Source organism: Triturus cristatus, chromosome 5_2 (assembly GCF_964204655.1).
Source record: "Triturus cristatus chromosome 5_2, aTriCri1.1, whole genome shotgun sequence".
NCBI classification, from domain to species: Eukaryota; Metazoa; Chordata; class Amphibia; order Caudata; family Salamandridae; genus Triturus; species Triturus cristatus.
In genome coordinates this window covers 1,121,419,011-1,121,441,421 of record NC_140588.1, presented here as the reverse complement: position 1 = coordinate 1,121,441,421, position 22,411 = coordinate 1,121,419,011, and the positions used below count along the sequence as shown (strand labels likewise).

The 22,411-nt window shown below is 47.4% G+C and overlaps 1 protein-coding gene across 1 annotated transcript in view; it reads left to right on the top strand.

Moving 5' to 3' along the window:
• Window positions 1–22,411, top strand: part of LOC146829866 (uncharacterized) — a 90,631-nt gene that overhangs the window by 28,640 nt on the left and 39,580 nt on the right. Inside the window, exon 2 of the mRNA XM_085608526.1 lies at window positions 12,281–13,203. Within this exon, the coding sequence (XP_085464652.1) occupies window positions 12,552–13,203 (652 nt within the window). The 5' untranslated portion in view covers window positions 12,281–12,551. The remainder of the gene's footprint in view (window positions 1–12,280; window positions 13,204–22,411) is intronic.

The window sequence follows — 22,411 nt, the reverse complement described above, 5'->3', positions numbered from 1 at the left end:
AGGGAGGAGTGTGCACAGATTGGAGAGGTGCACAAAGAGCAGAGGCAGGAGTGGGCACAGAGGGCAGAGGAAGGAGTGTGCACAAAGGGCAGAGGCAGGAGTATGCACAGAGGGAAGAGGCAGGAGTGTGCACAGAGGGCAGACGGAGGAGTGTGCACAGAGGCCAGAGGGAGGAGTGTACACAGAGGAAAGAGGTGCACAGTGTGCAGAGGTAGGAGTGTGCACAGAGGGCAGAGGGAGAAGTGTGAACAGATGGGAGAGGTGCACAGAGAGCAGAGTGAGGAGTGTGCACAGAGGAAGACGGAGGAGTCTGCACAGAACAGAGGGGACGCGCTAATCTTCCTGACCGAACATTACTTTTGCACGGTTGCAGACCTGCCGTGAAGGGAACGGCGATTTCGGACGCTTTACCTGGCTGGAGGGCTGCTTGTCACCGCGTGGGGTGTGGAACGCGAAACCACATCCCCCAGGATCCTCTGCTGTGGGCGCCGCCGCCTGCATCATCAGGCTGCGCCCGGAGGGGTCAAAAGGCAGCCACAGAACCCGCAGCGCGGGACGCGCTAATCTTCCTGACCGAACATTACTTTTGCACAGTTGCAGACCTGCCGTGAAGGGAACGGCGATTTCGGACGCTTTACCTGGCTGGAGGGCTGCTTGTCACCGCGTGGGGTGTGGAACGCGAAACCACATCCCCCAGGATCCTCTGCTGTGGGCGCCGCCGCCTGCATCATCAGGCTGCGCCCGGAGGGGTCAAAAGGCAGCCACAGAACCCGCAGCGCGGGACGCGCTAATCTTCCTGACCGAACATTACTTTTGCACAGTTGCAGACCTGCCGTGAAGGGAACGGCGATTTCGGACGCTTTACCTGGCTGGAGGGCTGCTTGTCACCGCGTGGGGTGTGGAACGCGAAACCACATCCCCCAGGATCCTCTGCTGTGGGCGCCGCCGCCTGCATCATCAGGCTGCGCCCGGAGGGGTCAAAAGGCAGCCACAGAACCCGCAGCGCGGGACGCGCTAATCTTCCTGACCGAACATTACTTTTGCACAGTTGCAGACCTGCCGTGAAGGGAACGGCGATTTCGGACGCTTTACCTGGCTGGAGGGCTGCTTGTCACCGCGTGGGGTGTGGAACGCGAAACCACATCCCCCAGGATCCTCTGCTGTGGGCGCCGCCGCCTGCATCATCAGGCTGCGCCCGGAGGGGTCAAAAGGCAGCCACAGAACCCGCAGCGCGGGACGCGCTAATCTTCCTGACCGAACATTACTTTTGCACAGTTGCAGACCTGCCGTGAAGGGAACGGCGATTTCGGACGCTTTACCTGGCTGGAGGGCTGCTTGTCACCGCGTGGGGTGTGGAACGCGAAACCACATCCCCCAGGATCCTCTGCTGTGGGCGCCGCCGCCTGCATCATCAGGCTGCGCCCGGAGGGGTCAAAAGGCAGCCACAGAACCCGCAGCGCGGGACGCGCGCGGGCCGCGCGCGGGCCGTGCCCGGGCGAAGCCCGGGCCAAGGGCGGGCCCGTCCTTGCCCGTCAAGGACCGTCCAAGGCCGGGCTGGGCAATCTCCCTGACATCTGCTACTGAACTGTAAGTGTCTCAGCTCTTGCCTGCGCTTTATTCACCCAGCTAGCGATATCAGATGTATCTAGCCTGACTGTGTGCTCGGTATAATCTGACAGCTCATTTCCTTTGACCCTTTGCCGTTTGCCCCCCTCGGAATTTGGGCCTACTGTGGTGACTGGTTGTCTAAACACTACAATATGGCTGGGAGCCAAGAACATATATTTATCGGGAAGACTGGGGGTCTGGCTAAGGGCACTCTGGACCACTACTTCAGCAAGTCTAGTATGGACCGAGAAAGGGAGGATAAATTAGCGGAGCGCAGGGCTGAGCGCCGCCAGTCGATTGAGTACCTGAAAAATAGGCCACCTTTCGATTTATTACAACAAGATGCCCCGCCAGTCGGAAATCCCTCTGGTGATGAACTGATCTCTCTAGATGGTGTCCCTGCACTTCTTCGGGAGCTATCCCCTGTACCTTTTGTATCTAACCCGCTGGACTCTATACATTCAATTACTATTTCTAGTTCGTGTGATTCCTTGTCTGACCCAAAAGTGATACCAATTCCTCCTCTGATAAACAAAGAAATTTCCAAAAGAAGGACTAGAAAACTACTGTTGCATAAGATTCCTGGTCCACCGCCTAAAAAAAGGAGAAAGAAGGGGGGAGAGGTACGCAGACCTAGGATAAATCACACTGTCTCTGGGAAAAGTAATAGGACTACTTACCAAAATGCCCCAATTTATAAATCGCCAGTGTTAACTCCCAAGGCTCTCTCTAATATTGTATTAAATCCACTGGAAGCTGGTATTCCCCATCCTAGTTCACTCAAGAAAACACACTTAGCTGATCCTCTGGAAAGTATTGAACACCTTATAAAGTCTTTCATACTACCAATAATTGAGAGGCTAAAGAGGGTCGAAGAAAGGTTGGAGAATATGGAATTGGATGTCAGTAATAAACTTGGCCAAATTAGAGATAAAGTGCTGATGGACTGTCCTCCTGCTATAACACAACAACCTTCTTGTTGTGTCGTTAAGGATGGTCCAGTTAGAATGAGTAAGACGACTCATGGCCTTAAAGAGATGATTACTGGCCCCAAAAAATCGGATATACCAACCCCTAGATCTGTAAGACAGGTATCAATTGGAACCCGGAGGAGTGGGGACAAACAAGATATAATAAACGCTGCCAATAATGTGTGTAAGAGCCCTAATATCATCAGGGGTTCTAGTTGTAGGGAGCCACGGGTTGCATTGCCTCCTGAAGCAGTTCCCTACGTGGTAGTGTTGGCGAGAGTACCTAGATTGCAAGACGGTAAGAGGGAGGGATTTTTCCAGCTTAAAAATAAGGTCGTTCATTGGCTGAGTCAAAACCGTCCACTTCCCCATTACATCAATGGCGAAATACTCCATGTTTGCCGACTAGATTGGCTGGGTAGTAGAGAGAAGGATATTATTGGGGACCTAGTTGTTGTTAACTTCAGGGATCCCGCAGCAGTAAGGTATATCCTCAACTACCCCGCGGAGACTTTAGGTACTGCTATTACTCCCCTGGAGCTAACCTTTTTCTACCCTAGAAATCATGTGAGTAGAGACCGACATCTCGGGGCTTCCCTCTTTCCCTTGTCCTTGACTAATTTCCGTGCATCTCGCACATATGTGCAAAATATGCCCGAAACTAACCCCCAACAAATGATTACTGACAAATTCCAAAGGCAGGATACAGTTTACCCACAGAAATATGGAAACTATAGCAGGAGGCCGGAAGAATTTGTTCCTTTTACACCTTTGGATGTTTCAAACAGATACCAGGCTCTCTCTAACCTTGATGGCTGTGATTGACAGATGAGGCAAAAGACCTCATTGCCCTCTGAAAAAGTACAGCCTGGCCCATTAGCGATCCTTGGCCTACCTCATAATGACTCATCCAACCAAATGAAAAGTCTAAGTGTAACGAAGGGGACTCTGAGCCTAGAACCAATAGCCCCGGCCTCTACTCTACGCACCCTCTTTAATTGTGCATCTAATCAAGAGGTGGCAGCTGGATCCTCCGAACCGAGCAGCTGTGCTGGCCTACCAGACTACCGAATCCTTAACCAATCGCTTAATGTTAGAGGCACAAAAATTATCTCATGGAATGTGGCCGGCCTTAAAAATAAATCCCCCAACCCGGAGTGGAGCTCATTTATTACTTCATTTGATATTTGCATGCTGCAAGAGACCTGGATGCTTAAAAAGATTGTGGCTCCGGGCTTTGCAATATTTGATATTTTGGCATCCAAGAGTAGTAGGGGTAGGCCCTCGGGAGGGTTGTCCATATGGGTTGGTTCCCATTTGGGTGTAAAGGCAAAGGCTATTTCAACTCACTCACAGGATGTTCAACTTGTTCTCCTGGAAGTAGAAAATGGCCTGGACATTGCCCTGATAAATGTATATTCAAGACCCACTAAGAGGGGCCTTGAGTCAGAGGCCATTACTGTATTGTCTAACTTATTACAGTCACTCGGCTCTTCTACTGTGATAATTTTGGGTGGGGATTTTAATTGCCACTTCGAGCCTCTACTGGATCCAAGTATGGGAGATCGTGATGAAGTGGATCTATTATGGAATATCCCTGATCCACTTATTCCACCAGTAAAAGCATGGACCCCCCTTGTCTTGCAAATGCAGTCATTCTCTTTAGCTGCATCATTGCGAGCATGTAATGGTAGGGTAATGCCAGATAGACCCGGGAAAACAACTTTTAATAAAGCAAGTTGTGCTTCAATAATCGATTATATCTTTATTGAAGCTAAACATTGGGACAGGCTTAACGGTTTTGTGGTCATAGAGAGGTTGGATAGTGACCACAACGCTTTAGCCTTGACCCTTAAACCAGGAAGCTTTGGGCTTAAAAACTCGATCCCGGGTGACTATCCTGTGCCCGACCCATTAATAATTACAAACTGTAGAAGAAGAGTAAAGTGGCCAGCATTCCAAATCTCTAACAGTAAGTTAGCGGAACTGTATGGAATAATAATTCCATTTATTGAAAAGATGGGGGACGTTGGACTCTCGGTCAGCCCTACCGACATCCATGGGAAATTGGTTACCGCACTACGGGATATTTTGTATCCAGTAAAAAGGGCTACTTATCCAAGGACCGAAACAGCTCGTTGGTTTAACAAAACGTGCCGCTTAGCTAAAAAGGCCCTGCTGTCTGTAATAAAAACACAAGACAGAGAAGCAATTAGAATTAACCGTTCTCTATATAAAAAAGCAATTGGTGATGCTAAGAAAGCAGGGGAGGTTGAACTGTGGGAGCAGTTGGGCCATGCGCTCTGTTGTAAGGACACTAAATCATTTTGGTCTATTGTTGCAACTGGAGTAAATGGGTATTCTTCTGCACCTGCCCCAAATATAGCTGCCTCAACTTGGGAAAAACACTTCTGTGATTTGTATGGCACACATGACCTTGAAAGATCTTCTGTAGATATCCCTGATCTTTCTTTTGTCCCAGTGGATCTTGCCCCTACCGAATCCTTTACTTTGATTGAGGTGGAATCCGCAATTGGGAAAATGCTTTTAAATAAGGCACCAGGTCTTGACAAACTGCCCGGAGATCTATTTAGGGCCCAGCCAAAGATCTGGGCACCCTACCTGGCTGTCCTTTTTAACAGCATTCTACAGGGGGGAGAAGTGCCCTACACTTGGCTCGGGGCTGAAATAGTACCTGTTTTTAAAAAGGGTTGCCCATTGACTCCATCCAACTATAGACCTATTAGTTTAATAGACACATCACAAAAACTAATGGGGAGAGTCCTTTTGGACAGGGTCCTTGGCTGGATTGAGGAGAATGGAATCTTGACCACTTTCCAGGGAGGCTTTAGGGCTGGTACTTCCACTCTAGACCAGATCTTTCGCCTGCAGGTCCTGTACTGGAAACCAGCTTTGGTAGAGGGTGGCAGCCTCTACCTGGTGTTTGTGGACCTGCGGGCTGCTTTTGATCTGGTCCCCCGTGCCAAACTATGGCAAGTTTTGGCAGACCTGGGCCTTCCATCCTACCTATTGGCTGTCTTACACAGGCTTCATGCCAATAATTATGCACAAGTAAGATGTGGCAAATACGGAGAACTAACAGATCGTTTTCCCGTTTTAAAAGGAGTTCGCCAAGGGTGTGTCCTGGCCCCCACACTGTTCAGCCTCTATATAAATGGCCTTATTGACCATCTGAACTGTACAAAAAATACTGACACCCCCAGATTAGTATCAGGACGTGTGCCCGCATTGATGTTCGCGGATGATACTCTGTTATTATCTAAAACGTCGACGGGCATACAAAATACGCTGAACGGTTTCGCAAAGTTCTGTGAACTAAGAGGACTTGAAATAAATCTGGAAAAAACCAAATATATGATTTTTAACCCCCCTGTGCGGGTACGTCCTAATCCAGTTTTATTTGGTATTCCCCTCGAGAGAGTCAAAACCTTTGTATATTTGGGTGTGACCTTAACAGAGAATTTCTCTTGGAACTCCCAAATTGCAAAGTCAACACTCAAGCTTGCTCAATTGACAGGGGGCTTGAATAAAGTTTTTAAAAGATCGAGTTTTAAGCCAGTCTCTCCCGCCCTTGAAATTTACTGTAGACAGGCTAGAGTGGCCGCAATATACGGGGCCGAACTCTGGGGACATAAGCAGTCAGTGTCGCTTTCAAGGGCTGAACAATCCTTTATAAGATCTCTTTTAGGGCTTCCTTCCAGCACACCGTTGGTCCCCCTTAGGCTAGATCTTGGGTTGGTCCCCATAGAGGAGATTATTAATGCGAGACCCATTTTATACTGGAAAAGGCTTTGGTCTGTGCCCGAACTGACCTCATTTAAATTAGAGTTTGCTGAGATCTGGCCTGCACTTAAGTCAAAAAAGATCCCTTGGCTTCTGCATATCAATAAAGCTTGTACTTCGTTAGGACTTTTGGAAATGTGGGCAAATCCGGAGGAAACCTGCCCTGCGACATCAAGGAAGGAAATCCTTTCTTTGGTGTCCCTGGAAAACTCCTCTTTGTACCAGAGTTCTTCAACTATGGGTAGGCTGACCTCGGAATTCCTTATGGTTAAACAAGCCTCCAAACTTGAGGAATTCATGGACCAAATAGAACCTCCACTTGCCCGTAAACTGTACATTCAGCTAAGGTATGGTACTTTACCAGTTAGGTCTTTCACTTTTAAGTGGCAGGCACAAAATTTGGAAAGTTGTCCTGCTTGTAATTATAAATCAGAGTCTGTTTCACATGCGCTGTTTTTCTGCCCCGCTTACTATTTAATTAGGAAAAGTTGGCTGATCCCTATCTGTAGGAATTTGGGTTTTCGTCACTACAAGCAGGCCTACAGGATTCTAGTTTATGATACCGATCCAAAAATTGTCTTTGCTGTATCCCGCTATCTCTACAGCATGTGGCGAAGGAGACACACGTTCTTAACCTAATTATTTTCATATTGATGGCTTCAAGTTTAATCTCTTTTTAAAAAAAAAAATAGTTTTTAACTTTGAAATGCTATTTATTGTCTTATTGTGTATAGGTAATTGAGGATGTATGTTTGTATGCTTTTATGGTCTTTTGACCGAAATAAAGTTATCAAATGAGAACAGAGGGAGGAGTGTGCACAGAGGGAAGAGGTGTACAGAGGGTGGAGTATGCACAGAGGAAGAGGGAGGATTGTGCACAGAGGGAAGAGGTGTACAGAGGCCAGAGGGAGGAGTGTGCACAGAGGAAGAGGGAGGAGTGTGCATAGAGGGAAGAGGTGTACAGAGGGCAGAGGGAGGAGTGTGCACAGAGGAAGCGGGAGATGTGTGCACAGAAGGAAGATGTGTACAGAGGGAGCAGTGTGCACAAAGGGGAGAGGTGCACAGAGAGCAGATGCAGGAGTGTGCACAGAGGGCAGAGGGAGGAGTGTGCACAGAGGGCAGAGGTGTACAGAGGGCAGTTGGGGGAGTGTGCACAGACGGAGGAGTGTGGGGAGAGGGAGGAGTGTGCACAGAGGAAAGAGGTGCACAGTGTGCAGAGGCAGGAGTGTGCATTGACGGCAGAGGGAGAAGTGTGTACAGAGGTGTGAGAAGGTGGCCTGATATATGCTGTCCACTAGTTCTAGTGGGCACCTTGTATAAGTCCAAACAACCCCTTATGGTGATAGGTTAAAGACAACCTTTATTGAAAACTATCCTAGTGGTAGCTATGGAGAGCAGCCTTCAGGCTAAGTCCTGAAGGAATGTAAAGCAGCTTGTTTTACCAGTCTATAATTTCCTGAATTATCAAATGAAAGGACAACCGCACGAGGTATATATTTGAAATATATGTATTTAAGATAAAACACACCCCACTAGTCTCTTTATGAGACTGGAGTTCGAAGTACTTAAGTTACAAGATAGCAATTATCAGTAATAGCACAAATACACATTTGGGCCCTAGGGGCGTACCAAACCATATACCAAAAAAGTGGTGCCATTTTGGAGTGCTTCCCAGGGGTGGCATAATACATGCTTCAGCCCCTGGTAGGCGTCTGAGTTGCCTATGCCCTAGGTACACAGTATACCATATAATGTTAATGTTAATGTTAATGTTAAGGAGAATTTATTGAGCGCACTGACACCATAGGTTTCCTGGCGCTGATAGACTACCAAGGCAGAGCAGGGAAGACTTAGCGGGGATGTGAAAAGAGCAGAGTTTTCAAAGATTTCCTGAAAGGCAGAAGGCGAGACTCAGTCTTAAGGGAAAGTGGGAGAGAATTCCACAGCTTAGGTGCCAGGTGGGAGAAACTGCGTCCACCTAACCTAGAAAATTTGACACGGGGGATAGCCAGAAGCTGGAGATGAGTGGACCTCAGGGTACGCGGGGGACAGTAAGAAGTGACCAAGGACTTTACGAAAGCCGGAGAGGAACCAGTCTGGGCTTTGAAAACCAGGCAGCAGATCTTGAAGGCTACTCTTTCACTGATAGGCAGCCAGTGTAATTGATGGAACAGAGGTCTGGCCGACTGCCATCTTGGAATCTTGAAGGCAAGTCTAGCGGCCTGGTTTTGAATAAGCTGTAGCCTGGACAGTAAGGATTTTGGGAGGCCAAGGTAAAGGGAATTGGAAAAATCCAGACGGGACATCACCAGTGCTATTATGACCTGTAGTAAGGCTTCCGAGGTCAAAAGGTGGGCAACTTTCCGTATTCTGTAGAGCTGGAACATACAAGTGGAAGTTACGGCGCTCACCTGGGCCTTGAGACTGAGCTCAGAGTCGATAATGACCCCCAGACTCTTTACACGGTCAGCTGGAAGGGGCGAAGGGCCGAGCTCAGGGGGCCAGAACTGAGGGCCCCAGAGGGAGGCGCTCCTCCCAGGAAGGAGGAGCTCAGTTTTCCCAGGATTAAGTTTTAGATGGTTTTGATTCATCCACTGCTGGATGTGTATCATGACTGCCTGGAAATTAATAATAGCATCAGGGGTAGTAAGGGGAAAGACAATTTGTAAGTCATCCGCGTAGTTAAACACGGTGACCTCCCACTTACCCAGAGAATGGATGAGGGGTTGAAGATACAAATTGAAAAGGAGAGGTGACAGAGAAGAACCTTGGGGGACACCACCGGGTGACGGGACGCTGGTGGCTCTGAAAGGGCCCAATTTAACAGCTTGAGATCTTCCCGCAAGGAAAGACCTGACCCAGGTCAGAGCGACCCCACGGATTCCAGCTGACTCGACACGGTGGAGTAAGATGGCATGATCCACCGTGTCGAATGCTGCTGACAAATCCAGAAGGACCAATGCCTGGGGAAAGCCTCTGTCAGCATTGCTTCTGAGGTTGTCCATCACGGCAAGGATGACCGTCTCGGTGGAGTGGAGAGGTCTAAAGCCGGCTTGATTAGATTCTAGGAAGTTGGATTCCTCAATGAATTGTGATAGGCAGATGGTGACATGTGCCTCCAGGATCTTAGACAGGTAGGGCAGGAGGGAGATAGGTCGATACTAGGGGCTTATAAGGCACTCCAGAATCCAATTAGATATGTACCTAATGTACCATTTTAGAGAGGAAGCAGCTAGGCTGGGGTCCTGATTAGCAGGGCCACAGCCAGACTAAGGTCGAAAAACAGTGAAACACCAGCAAAAAGTGGGGGTACCCATGTGAAGCAGATCCTACTCTCCTACAGGGGCCAGATGACAACATTGCCACCTTAGCCAGCATAGCGTATGAGGCACTCCTTTCCAAAGACCATTGATTGATAACCGTGGTTAACTCCCTCTCCTTCGGGGTAGGCCTGTGGTTGTTCTTTAGTTCGGCTTGATTGATTTTCTTATCAATGTTGTCAAAGGGAAGGGAGGCGTTGAATTTAGATTTGGGCTTGAATGGTGATTTGAGGGGAGTGGAGCTTGCAGCAATTTGAGTTTCATAATATGAATCGATGCTTCCCTCTTCTTCCAATCCTGTGAGTACCTGTGGGAGGTTGGTATCTGCAAAGGACATATTGATGTCTTGTTCGTCCACGTATATACACACACATATAGATATATATATATTACACGGGGCATCAATGTCGGCCACAAAGAATTTGCAAATATTGCACGTGGAAAAAACCTGTTTCTCAACATATGATACGCATCAGGGGTCCTTTAAACACCCCTATATTTCAGCCATGAGGTCCGGTCTCTTTCAAACTGACCCTTTATGCCACTTTCTGTCATCTCGTTTGAGCCCCAGGGACTGTTCTGATGATCTAAAATGGTGGCCACAACTCTCTGCTCAGTTTGCGGCCAGCCAATCACAGCATTCCTGTTAGCGCCCACATTTGCGATTAATTGTGAAATCGTCACAAATTAGCCACGATCATAGATATACAAGTGTGAATTTCCTTAAATTTCTCAACAATTCCTAAACGGATTTGCACAAAGTAACTGAAAGCTTTATCTGTGAGCCAAAATCTATCTTTCTGCCAAATTAAGTGTTATTTCATCCAGCGGTTCGGGCTGCAAGCATCTCTAGTGACTCTATGGGGCTTAATATTGGGAATGCACTTTTTTTTAGCCCCCCCCCCCCCTCTCCTCTTGACCGATCACTCCAAAACTTTCCATGTGCAACAAGAATTACTGGGCACTTTTTAAAAAATGTTGTGAAGATTTATCAAACGGCGCCGAAAATTATAGGCAAGTAAAAAAAATGTTTTTCCTATGGAAACATGCTCCTAACTATAACTACCTAATGGTGATGGCCAAAAATATAACTTTTTGGTGTTTGCAATCGGTCAGTCATTCATTCTTTATTCGGTGATTAAAAAACACCATAAAAGCACATATATACAAACAGTTAAAATACAATTAAATCTTTGTCAAGACCCTGACTGCTATTACATACAAAGTTAAAAGAGGAATTAGAAAAAATGATTCATTATGATGATGACAATCCCGCTTACTCTCTTGTTACCCTCAATCGCACCGCAACTTTAATAAAATTCATAATACAGCATAATGTCAAGGGGTCAACCGCTTTTTGCCTCTTTGGCATGTTTAAATTTAGCTTGTTTTAAAATTCCTACCAAAAATCTGCGCCTAGGCGTTGAGTAAAAGGAACATAGGAGTACAAAATGAAGGGTGTCCTGCGGAGATCTATTGTCGCAGGCACCCTTCTGCTCAATTGGGAATATAAAACCTGGTGGATCAGCCAGTAAATAAGGTAAAAGATTGAGCCTAAAATGAGACATTAAATATCTATCCTGGGCATTATGCATGAGATAAAGATACGGCTCCATTCCCTCGGTATTTTTTACAAAGCTATAGGCACTCACAGTACATTTGATGCCTTCAGCCTCTGCTCTGTTTGTGGTTCTCTGGGCCAAAAAGGATCTATTGATGGATACAATCGTTATAGGATTTGAAAAAAGATCCTTGCGGCCAAGGCTTTCCAAACTGGTCAACACATATTTCAGCCATGGTGTTTGCAATCAATATACTGCATTAGTTTGTTTAAACGTAAGACACACGTTCGTGAAGGTTAAATTAAATATAAATGTTGTATACGAGTATATAAATGTACATTTATGACATATAGAAGGTGGAGCCTAAATTGTGATGCTGCAAACACTAAAATGTTCTTAGAAATATCCAGTTTGCTTTATAGTGCACCACAAGGGTGTTTGTTATCCGCCCAGAAATGCCATTTGGTCAGGTGGGGAAGTCTTTATTAGAACTCTTCCTCAGCAATGCCTTGGCCACTGGAGCACATCAACTTATTGCAAAGGGATGTCGAGCCAAAATGATTCCTTTTGACTGTCATCTGTAGTTCTGAGCGAGTCTACATCAAACATCTTTACGACCCACTTTACAGTTTTTCGGGAAACGATCCACCTATTTAAAGAAAGTGTCTGAACATTAACACAATGGGCCTGATTAAGAAACTGCACTTTGTAGTATGTCCTGCGGTACTACAGTCGTACTACAAAACGTACTGCAAAGTGCTGTTTTCACGCTGCACTTTTGAATTAATTTACACTCTCCTACTAAGTCCCTCCTTCCAATATTTTCTATGGGTCAGTGTTTCACTGCCAGTGTTTGACCATGTGTGTCAACAGGGTAAGTTGTTACAAAAGTGCAGTTTGTGATTACTGAAAAGTAGTAAACTGACTAAACCTACTTAAAAGTGTAAGTTACCTATGTAAATCAGGCACACTCTTTCTGAAAGCTATAAGGGTAACACGGTGTTTGTTGTTTCAGGAACCTCATGTCATCTGAAGCCGCCTCAGGGGAATGTGATGGACCTGTGAAGCCACAGAGGCGCTAGAGACTGCTCAGGGGACATCCTCAGACACTGGACAGAGTCCGCACCAGGGGAGGTGTCATTGGCAGCGAGGCCCTACCCAACACCGGAGAAATATTGATGTATCTGTTTCCATCAGTGGTCGGTCACCCATCTGTGCCTTTTAATATTTAAGTAATAACCTGTCCAAGTGAAGGCAAAGTGAATCCATAAACCTGGCCTGATACCATGGTACAAACCTTGGAAAATATTAATGTGCCGGCGCCCACCGGCCAGCAGGAGTTCCAGCTGAAACTCTTACAGAGACCACAGACTCAGATCCAAGGAGGGAAGATGGTGAAGCTTGGCCCGAGCCGGGATGGTGAGGCCTTCCTGCTCGTGTTTGAGTGTGCCTCCGAGGGCGTCCAGTGGCCTTCGGAGCAGCATGTGATGCCGCCGGCTCCTGGGCTTGCTAGAGATGCGCTGGATTCTTACCAAGATCTTCCACATCGAAGTGCCAAAGACTACGAAAGGTTAAAGCATGCCATCCTTGACCACCTCGGAGTTGGTGAGGATACTTGCAGGAAGAGATTTCGCAGTCTACCTTTTACCGTCGAAGCGGGCGCATGGACAGTCACCCATCAGCTGCAGGACTTGTGCCAGAGGTGGCTAAAGCCCGGAGTCCGCAGCGCAGCAGAGATTGTGGATCTGGTTGTGATGGAGCAGCTGGTTCAGATCCTCCCAGATGGTGCCCAGGGGTGGCTGGAGCATCAGCGGGTGGGCTCCCTCGATAGCTTAGTGGAGCTCATTGAGAGATACTTAGTTGAGTGCAAAGAAGCCCTTCAAGATGGCAGCCGCAGTGTCCACTCATCATCGTGGGAGGAGGGTGTCCAGACTGAAGGTGAGGTGGTTTGATTCCAGCTGGTACTCTGAAGGACTTCCTAGATCTAGTTGAACAGAGTCTATAGATGCCAAGAGGAGAGGGTCAGGCTATACCTCTGGGTTCAAAAGTTGCATTTTCATTTGTATTTGTAAGGCAAGTATTTCACCTTGAAACAGAGCTTGCTACACTTCCTGGGCACCCGGTAGAACAAGCATTTGCAATGCAATAGGTCTCACATTACTGAAAGTTTGAGCGATTGGCATTGCAAATAATAATGCAAAGCCAATAGCTCAACTTTCAGTAATGAGAGACCTATGGCATTGCAAATGCTTGTTTTTTTTACTGTTGTTTTTCCACCACCGACGTGACCCAGTGCCCAACCCCTTCTCTGTGCGCAGCCAATGTTAAAAGCACACAGTGTGATAAAAAAAGATAGGCACACAGCTGGCAACATGAAACTAATAAAAACAAGATTTACAGACCAGTTTTTAAACGCACCGGGGAGCAGCTGTGCACAGAGAGACTTCCTATGCCGCTTGCAGAAACAAAAGAAACAAGACCATATGTAGATTGATGGAACGGGGAGCAAATAGCCACTCTGCCCTGCCATCATTCATGAAGAGAAACACAAGAGCTTGCTTTTGAAGCTAGCGATGTGGCTTAGCTTACAGAGCTACTGCCTTGTGTATCTGGGGAGCCAGGTTTGAGTCTCAGCGTCAGGTGTACTAAAAACATGTCAATCCTAATAAATTAAATTAAACTCCTAAGAAATCAATCTAAATACTGCTAAATCGTAAACAAACATTGCCAGACTCATGACTCGGCGCCCTCCAAAGAGTTATATTCAATGGTCGAAGGGCTAAAATAAAGAAAGAATGAAACGTGGCCGCTATAGTTAAGGTGGACCGCCATTAGTATGTAAAATGAAAGCGGGCAGCGTGCTGGGACCTGGTGGCTGGAATAGGGGCAAATCATTAAACAAAATAGTGATCACAGCCAAGATAAGCCGACCATGTAACAAGACCAGTAAAAGGTCCAGTCGTTATAGGAGGTAACAAGTGCAGACAAGGCGGTACCAAGGAGGGACTAACTAGCCTAATAAAGGCTCAGAAACCAGCGTTTGCGAAGGACACTGACACAAACCAATTAAAAATATGGGTGGAGAGTGGGCGGGGCTTCAAAGCTATACTCCATTACTGCGTGCCTCGCAGCAGCGCATGAGATGCCCAGGCTTGACCTAAAAATGACCCCAACTCCTTCTACATGCGTGTCTTCTTCTAGGGAACTCCTGGAGCCCGTTGTTCTTGGATCTAAGGTCCTGGTTGAATTGTATCTGAGCACCTTACTGGATCGCGCCTCCCACCCTGGCAGGGCCACCAAGTGCTCCACAGCCTCAGGTTCTTGATGCCCTTTTGGAGGGCACGGGGGGGGATGTTGTTTGGCCTGTTTTGGAGGTTGTGGTGCAAGAGGTCTAAAGACGCACTTCCAGTCTAATGCAATGAACCGCGCTGACAGTAACATTAGTGTTTCAGAGAGTGCGAGAATGGAGGCAGCCACCCAGACCGACCCGTGAAGAGTGGTCAGCATCCTAAGGTCGGAAGTGTCATAGGACGCATCATGTGTTGTGGGCCAGGTATATGGAGGTCTCCTTGACACAACGGAGACCCAATCCCTGAGGGCTATGAAGCAACCGTGGCATAGACCTTCTGCGATTGCCACCCAGAAGTGAACAGAGACACAACCCTAGAAGTACTGCCAACCACAGGTTGTCAGATTACAGTAAATGAGACCGGGTGCTGCTCTGCAGCCACTCTTTATAAGCAAAGTGAGACATGGGTAACCCATCAAGAAGTAATCCGAGCCGACACTACACACTCTTTTCAAAGCTCATACTTCACCTGCTTCCGTAGTGCACAGGTTACATCTTTCAAGCAGGGCTTCGTGTGCCGGAGGCTTATAGACATGGCCAAGCAGCAGTCTAATGTGTCCTGGTCCAGCCATGGCAGCGACCACAGCCGGGCAGCACCATGCGCATGCTAGGGCGAGACAGGTGTGCTTGGAAGGTTGTGGCACTAATAGATTAAGAGTGAATTTGCTTTCTCCGTATTACCCTCCACTCCTCACCCCTCCATGGAGCTCAGAACTTCCCTTTGGATCCCAGAGGAGCTTGGTCTTTCTGCTTCACATAAGGAGACAGTCTTCTCAGATTCTAAATGTTTATCCTCAAACAACTCCTCCCTTCGTTAGAAGCAGGCAGTGTTATCTCAGGCAGAAGAGAAACCGTTTGGCGAAAGAAGTCTTTCCCGGATCCATTGGGTGGCCTTGGAGAGGAGCATGGCATAGACCCGAGGAGGCACCGTCTTCAATCTTAGCCCAGCTCTGCCCCAATGATTGCAGATGAAACAGACCTACTCTCTTGATTCCTGGATTTTAGGACGAGAGCGCAGTGCTTTAAAAGATGCGCTCTTGTAAAACTAGCATTCCAAGCCATTTCAGTAAATGGACAGAAATCTGATCGCTGCACTTGAGACCAACCCTCAAAGGTGCCCTTAGTTCAAGGCGGCGACCTAGATATTCGGTAAAAACCCATGATTAGGTAGTTCCTATAATCAAGGTGAGGATATCCCTGTGTTGACCTTTCTTTTCAGAGTAGTCTGACCAGTTCTCCAGGATCAGGGGGACACTGGGGACAAGGGAATCCCTGAGACAAGCATAGCCTGTTACCCCCAGAACCCCAGGCCTGGGGCTACTGCACAGCCAAAGAAAGTGAGTTTCTTCACAGATAAAATATTTACAATTAGGGAGCAGATAGGCAGATCAGTTATTACTAAGCCACCAGTCATTGACGCTCTAGGCTTGACTGAGCAAGTTGAAGCGTCGTTAGCAATTCTCTCTGTTATAATAATATTCAGACTATTGACTTAGTCCCAAACTGCCTTCTCGCTGGACCCCGATTAGACCCTATCATTGCACAATATGTGCAGAGACTGGCAGGCAGTGTGGAAGAAGATTTCAGTCCATTACTTAGTAGTTCTCTCTTCACGGGAAGAGTGGACGACGCAGTGTCAAACCCCTTGTCAAAGAAAGCTACGCTCATCCCTACAGAACCAAGTTCCTTTAGACCCGTGTTCCTTTCTAGACATCTATCCCAACTGATGGAGGGATGGATCTCTCGGCAGTAGACTCAGGTTGTGGAATCCTATGGTATACTGGACCGGTCTCAGACTGGATTTCAGCAAGGTGTGAGCACTGAGTTATGGCGGTGTCTCCCTACAGGACCCTGAAAGAATGATGACCTCGGTGGGGCCGGAAGCCTCAGTACCCTTCGACCTCTCCTTAGCATTTGTTCCCATCGGCCAGAACATTCTTCTCACCAGACTGTTGGTGCACATTTGGCAGAAGGGTTTCTGACCAGTAGACGCAAATGGTAATGGTCTGACGTGGTCCCTCACAATGTAGACTGATAGATTGTGGGGTACCTCAAGGGTCTGCATGACCCCTAAAGCCCTTTAGCCTTTGTATGATGCCGCTGTCGTTCCCTTTACTCCAGATGAGGATCTGATTTTATAGGGATGCTCCCGATACTGAGCCAATCTGTGCTCTTGCGTCCAGTCAGGATCCTGTTCGCTGCTTCCTGATGATGTGCTGGTGGTGACCATTGAAGTCACCGCCGCTTTGAAGATAAACACCTGAAAACCAGAGATCTTGTGAAGCTCTCTTACAAGTCAGATACAAGGTCTCACCTGGACCTGTGCGTTGGGTTCTCCTCTGGCAGCCGCTGCACAAGTGTGGACTCTGGGGATCCAAACTGATGCTGGTCTTAGACATCAGTCCCACCTTAGGAAAGATCAAAGATCCTTCGACCTTTTATTTTCATTTGAAATCTTTGAAAATAGTGGTCTAATTTTTAGGACACAGGCTAATGACTTCAATTGTTGCAGCTCTAGATACCTACATCTGGACAATATTGTTTTTTTTTAAAAATTCTCCTATAGTTCAGATCACCGGCCTTCAACTTGCTAAAAGTGCAGCAGCCCGTTCCTTGTGGAGTATTAAGAAATGTGATAATATCTCTCCCTTCATCTAAGCCTTACATTGACTACTGATGCACAAAAAATTATTTCGAAGCTCTAACAATTGTGCACAAATCTCTTATCACTAAAAAGCCAACTTTTAGAAAAAATAAATCACTTTGTATGTTTGAAACAGAGAACTGCGATCTAAGGATAGACATGTACTTCCAATGCCGCGAGTCAGAACAATCACTTTCGGTGACAAATCTGTAACATTCTGTCTTTTTATTTAAGAAATCTGCATTCAATATCACTCTTTAGGAAATATTTTAAAACTTTTCTATTTTCTATTTTTCTATTTAATGTCTAACTATTGTAATATTTCTGTTTTTTGAGGCATTTAGGTGTCAAATGTAAAAGCTCAAGGGAGTTCATTGATCCTCATGACTCTCCCTTCACGCTCCACGGGCCCCCGCCTTACAAAGAACAGCACAGCATGCTTTCTAACTTTTTTATTACCAAGATAAAAGCAATGTTGACTCTCCTGCCACAAACCATCATACCTAACGTTAAAACTCAGGTAAGGCTTTCCCCGCTCTCAGCTGTACAGCTATGGAAGCCGCCCTTCAGGCCATGCAACCAGGACCTCCTTAGGACCCGCCCCTCCTGATATTTTAGGTCAACCTGGCAGTTCCTTATTATCCATCATTACGAATATTCTCGAACACTCACCCAAAACTGACCGCCTCCCCCAAACATGGAAACACGGGAACGTGAAGCCTCTGCTAATACAAGCTACAGCTCCTCCCCATCTGGCAGACCACTACCGACCCATCGCCCTGCTTGTGGCAGTGAGTAAACTACTGGAAAAGCATCTTAATAAACACCTGCTCAGCTGTGTGGTGACTCATGATGTCCTCCATGTGAGAAGTTGGCCTGATATATGCTGTCCACTAGTTCTAGTGGGCACCTTGCACCAGTCCAAACAACCCCTTATGGTGATAGGTTAAAGACAACCTTTATTGAAAGCTATCCTAGTGACAGCTATGGAGAGCAGCCTTCAGGCTAAGTCTTGAAGGAATGTAAAGCAGCTTGTTTTACCAGTCTATAATCTCTTGAATGGCCTAATGAAAGGAAACCACACCAGGTATATATATAAAATATATGTATTTATTACTAAACACACCCCTCTAGTCTCTTTCAGTCTAGAGGCAAAAGCACATAAGTTACACTTTAAATATTACAGTAAAGTAGCACAAATACACGTTAGGCCCTAGTGGCGGACCAAACCATATAGTAAAGAAAAGTGGTATAAAAACCACGACTTAACTAGACACAAGGCCTAGAGCCTGTAGAATCGCTGCGACCCCAAGAAACCTCCCAAGGTAGTGACACGGGGGACGTGTGCAGTGTGAGAACACAGCCGCGAGCTCCGCTAGCGTCTATGGGGAAAGTCGCGGTTAGATTTTTAAAGTTTAAGGACACTTAGAGGAGGATTAGGAACAAACTCTTTTGGACTTAGTTACTTCTAGGGCCATCACCCACAAGAGCACCAGAGTACTCGTGTTACCTAACCCAGGGAAGCAGGGTGCATAGATGTCAAATGGTGTTGAGTCGCGTCGTTGTTTTCAATGGCAGGATACTGAAAAGTGTTGCTGCCGGGAAGAAGAGAAGTGTCCGAAGAGATCCAAGCCTTTATCGAAGATGTGAAGAACCTGAAAGCAGAGGGGACAGAGTCTGGGTCACTAGCCAGTGACCAGGAGCACGATAGTCGAATGCCCACGGATGTCAGGTGCTTCAGGTGCAAGGAGGGGAAGCTTGACTATTCAGCCACGAGGATCAGGAGGTGTCGACGATGACCAGGAGCTGGATTCAAGCTGTCCCATGAAGGATATCGAGTGCTGCAGTGTTGGTGCCTGGATTGGACACAACAAGCCTTGGCAACAGCAACCCACGCAGGAAGAGCAAATATGCATCAGTGCGGACCAGCAAGGTCCAGGGGACTCCCCAAGCGATGGAGAGTCAGAGCACATCTGGAGCAATCAGGGAAGCCCAATGGAAGTTAAAGTTGCCTTCTCAAGGACCCACCAGTCGACGGACCAGGGATCGTGAAGGTACCTCAAGCGAGAAAACAAAGGGCGGGCTCACGGAACACTCGTGGAGTGTAGGCCAGCAGTCTTCGGTGTAAAAGGTGCTCGGGGTCTGGGCTACAAGTAGCCCAATGCACAGCCTCAGGGGACGTCGAGAAGCTGATGCACTTGCAAATGTGCACGGTGTCCAGGGGTTCCGGTTCCACGGTACCCACGAGGGCTACAGGTCTCAGCTTTGCTGGAGACTCTGGGTCAGCCTCTGGAAAGTCCTGTGTTGCAAATACTTCGGAGTCCGGCGGGAGCTTCAGAAATGCAAACCAGTCAGATGCGTCTTTGGTGCCTGCCTTGCAGGGGAGTAACTCCTTTACTCCAAGGGAGATTCTTCAGTCATCTAGTCGTGTAGATCATCAAAGTTCCGGGATTTCTGTATCAGAGTTTCGTCCAGGTGTAATCTAAAGTCCTGTAGTCAGGGGTTCCTTCTTTATACCCAAGGAAGGGGTTGGACTAACTCTGGGGACCCACCTATGGGAGGGTTTGGTAAGAGGGGTGGCTACACCCATTTCCTTTATCCAGTTTCGTGCCAGAACAGGGGCTGGTAGCCCCTGCAACCGGTTGCAGTGCAGGACTTCAAAGCATTCTTGGAGTGCACCCACCCAGCCCCATTCCACTAAGGCCTGTCTGGGAGGTGGTAACACCTCCCTGTGACAGGAAGCCTTTTGTCCAGGCCTCCCCTGCCGGAGTTTCGGTCAGCAGCAGGAGGCCAGACTTGTGTCTGTGGCTGGCAGCATCCATTTTGAGATGCCAGGGATCTGTTAGCTGGTACGGGGTATACCGGTGCTGTCATATCTCTCCCTCTAGAAGGGTGGGTTCATACTCCCACACTGGTTACTGGTGTGGGTGTATGATTCCAAGGTGTTTGACACCAAACACAACATGTTTCCATGCAGCCATCCCAAAGTTAGCATTTACCGCAAGGTTATAATGCACTTAAGAGTATATGGTCAGGCTGCATCACAGACAACCCCGGGCAATAGATTCTGAAGGCTGCAAAGGGGCTCTGCTCATGCATGGGCACCCTCTCACATAAAATCAAGCATATTGCCTTCAGGATTGATAAGGCCTGCCATAGGGGTGACTGATAGGTTTATATGTGCAGTGATAGGGTGAAATATAGTGAACCTATATCTCAGTAAGGGATGCATGCACCACCTTACTCAGGCTGCATTAGCAGACCTGTGGTGTCATTTTGGAAGGCTTCCCAGGGGTGGCATTATACATGCTGCAGCCCCCGGTAGGTCTCTGGGGTACCTATGTCCTGGGTACATTGTATACCATATACTAGGTACTTATAAGGGTACCCCAGAATCCAATCCGTAGTCTACCTAAAGTACTTGTAATCAATTTAAAGGGGAAAGCAGATAGGTTGGGGTCCTGAATAGCAGGATCCCAGCCAAACTAAGTCGAAATCCAGCAAAACACCAGGAAACAGTGGGGCAACCATGCAGTCAGATTCCACCTTCCTACACTCCAACCCACCTAGACAGGTTCTTGATTCGGCTATAGTACAGAGACTCCACTGCTAGTAGCCACTAAGGAGCTCCGCGTTATAGTACACCAAGGAGGTTTAGCGTCAATGATAATGTTGGACCTAATTGCAGCTTTCGATAAGGGTATCGCACTCCAGGCTCGACCGTAGGATGATGGAAGTTGGCATCAAGTGGCTGGTAGCGTCCTGGAGAATAGGAGCCTCCAAGTGTGTAAAGGTCCCTTCTTTTCATCTATCCCTCCTCTGTAGTCTGGAGTCCCACAGGGCTCCTCACTGAGCTCCACACGTTTTAATATGTATGTACTCCCCCCTTGCAGAAATTGTTCGGTCTCGCATTAGTGTTGTATTAAGATGATACTCAGATCATTGTGGCCGTCACACCTAATGTCAGCCCGAACCTCCACCCAACTCAATTCATGTCTTAGGGAGGTCACAGACTGGATGTCTGCCAGCAGTCTGAAGCTTAACGGCAACAAAACCGAGGTACTGGTGGTAAGTAACAGTAGCCCTAGGCGGCGTAAATTGTCCTGGCCAAAACAACTAGGCGAGCTACCAGAGCCAGCCAAAGCAGTAAAAAGTCTAGGTGTCTGGATAGATGACAAGGTCATGATGGAGACTCAGGCCAAGAAATTGGCCGGTTCTTGTTTTGGAATCCTGAGATCTCTCAAGACAGTCTTACAGATGTTACCGGTATCCACCAGGGCTATGGTAACTCCCTCTATCTAGAGTCCTAAATATGTGATAAAAAGTCTCCAAGTGGTGCAGAACACCGCTCCAAGAATTTTTCTCAAACTACCGAAGCATCAATCAGCAAGACCAGCCCTATCAGTGCTACACTGGCTGCCAGTACATAGGAGAATTGACTTTAAGGCTCTGTGCATCGCTCATCGGGCCATCCATGAAAAGGCCATCTCATAATCTGGAACGTACTCACCCCATATGTTCCAGGGAGGTCTCTGCGATCTAGCAATCAGGGACTCCTGTCAGGGCCCAAAATCAAAAGAGCAGGAAGAAGAGGCCACCTCCTTGTGTATCTTGTATCCCTGCTCTAGAAAACCTTTCCAGCCTCCCTCAGAAATCAGCATTCGGAAGCATGCTTCTGAAAATCTTTGAAAATACCTTTCCTGAAGAGTGGATTTTTGGTCGATTGGTTCATCGTGGTAGCTCAGTGAGGTTGTTGCAACAAGAGCTGGGAGGCCCGGTCAGGTAGCCATGCACTAGGTAAAAACAACTGAATTGATTGTACATTAAATGAATAATATATACATTCACAAATTTCAGGTACCTATTTTGACTTTGGCTCTCAGTGGTAGCCAAGGTGGACAATGAAGGCTTTTTCTCATAGGGCGCTGCAGCAGAAATGTTTTCCTGTTGGGACTTAGACTCTGAAAGCTGCCTCTACAGCAGCGTTAAATTAAGGGGTACGGCTGAGATCTTGAGGAATTTGGGATCCCGTATTTTGGACCTTGATGACGTATAGAGGAGGAGAATCCATAATATGGCCTCAGGGTATTTTTCCATGTAATGCCCCGTCCTGCCACCAGCACCATCTCTGGCTCCTAGCGTTGAGCTGTGAA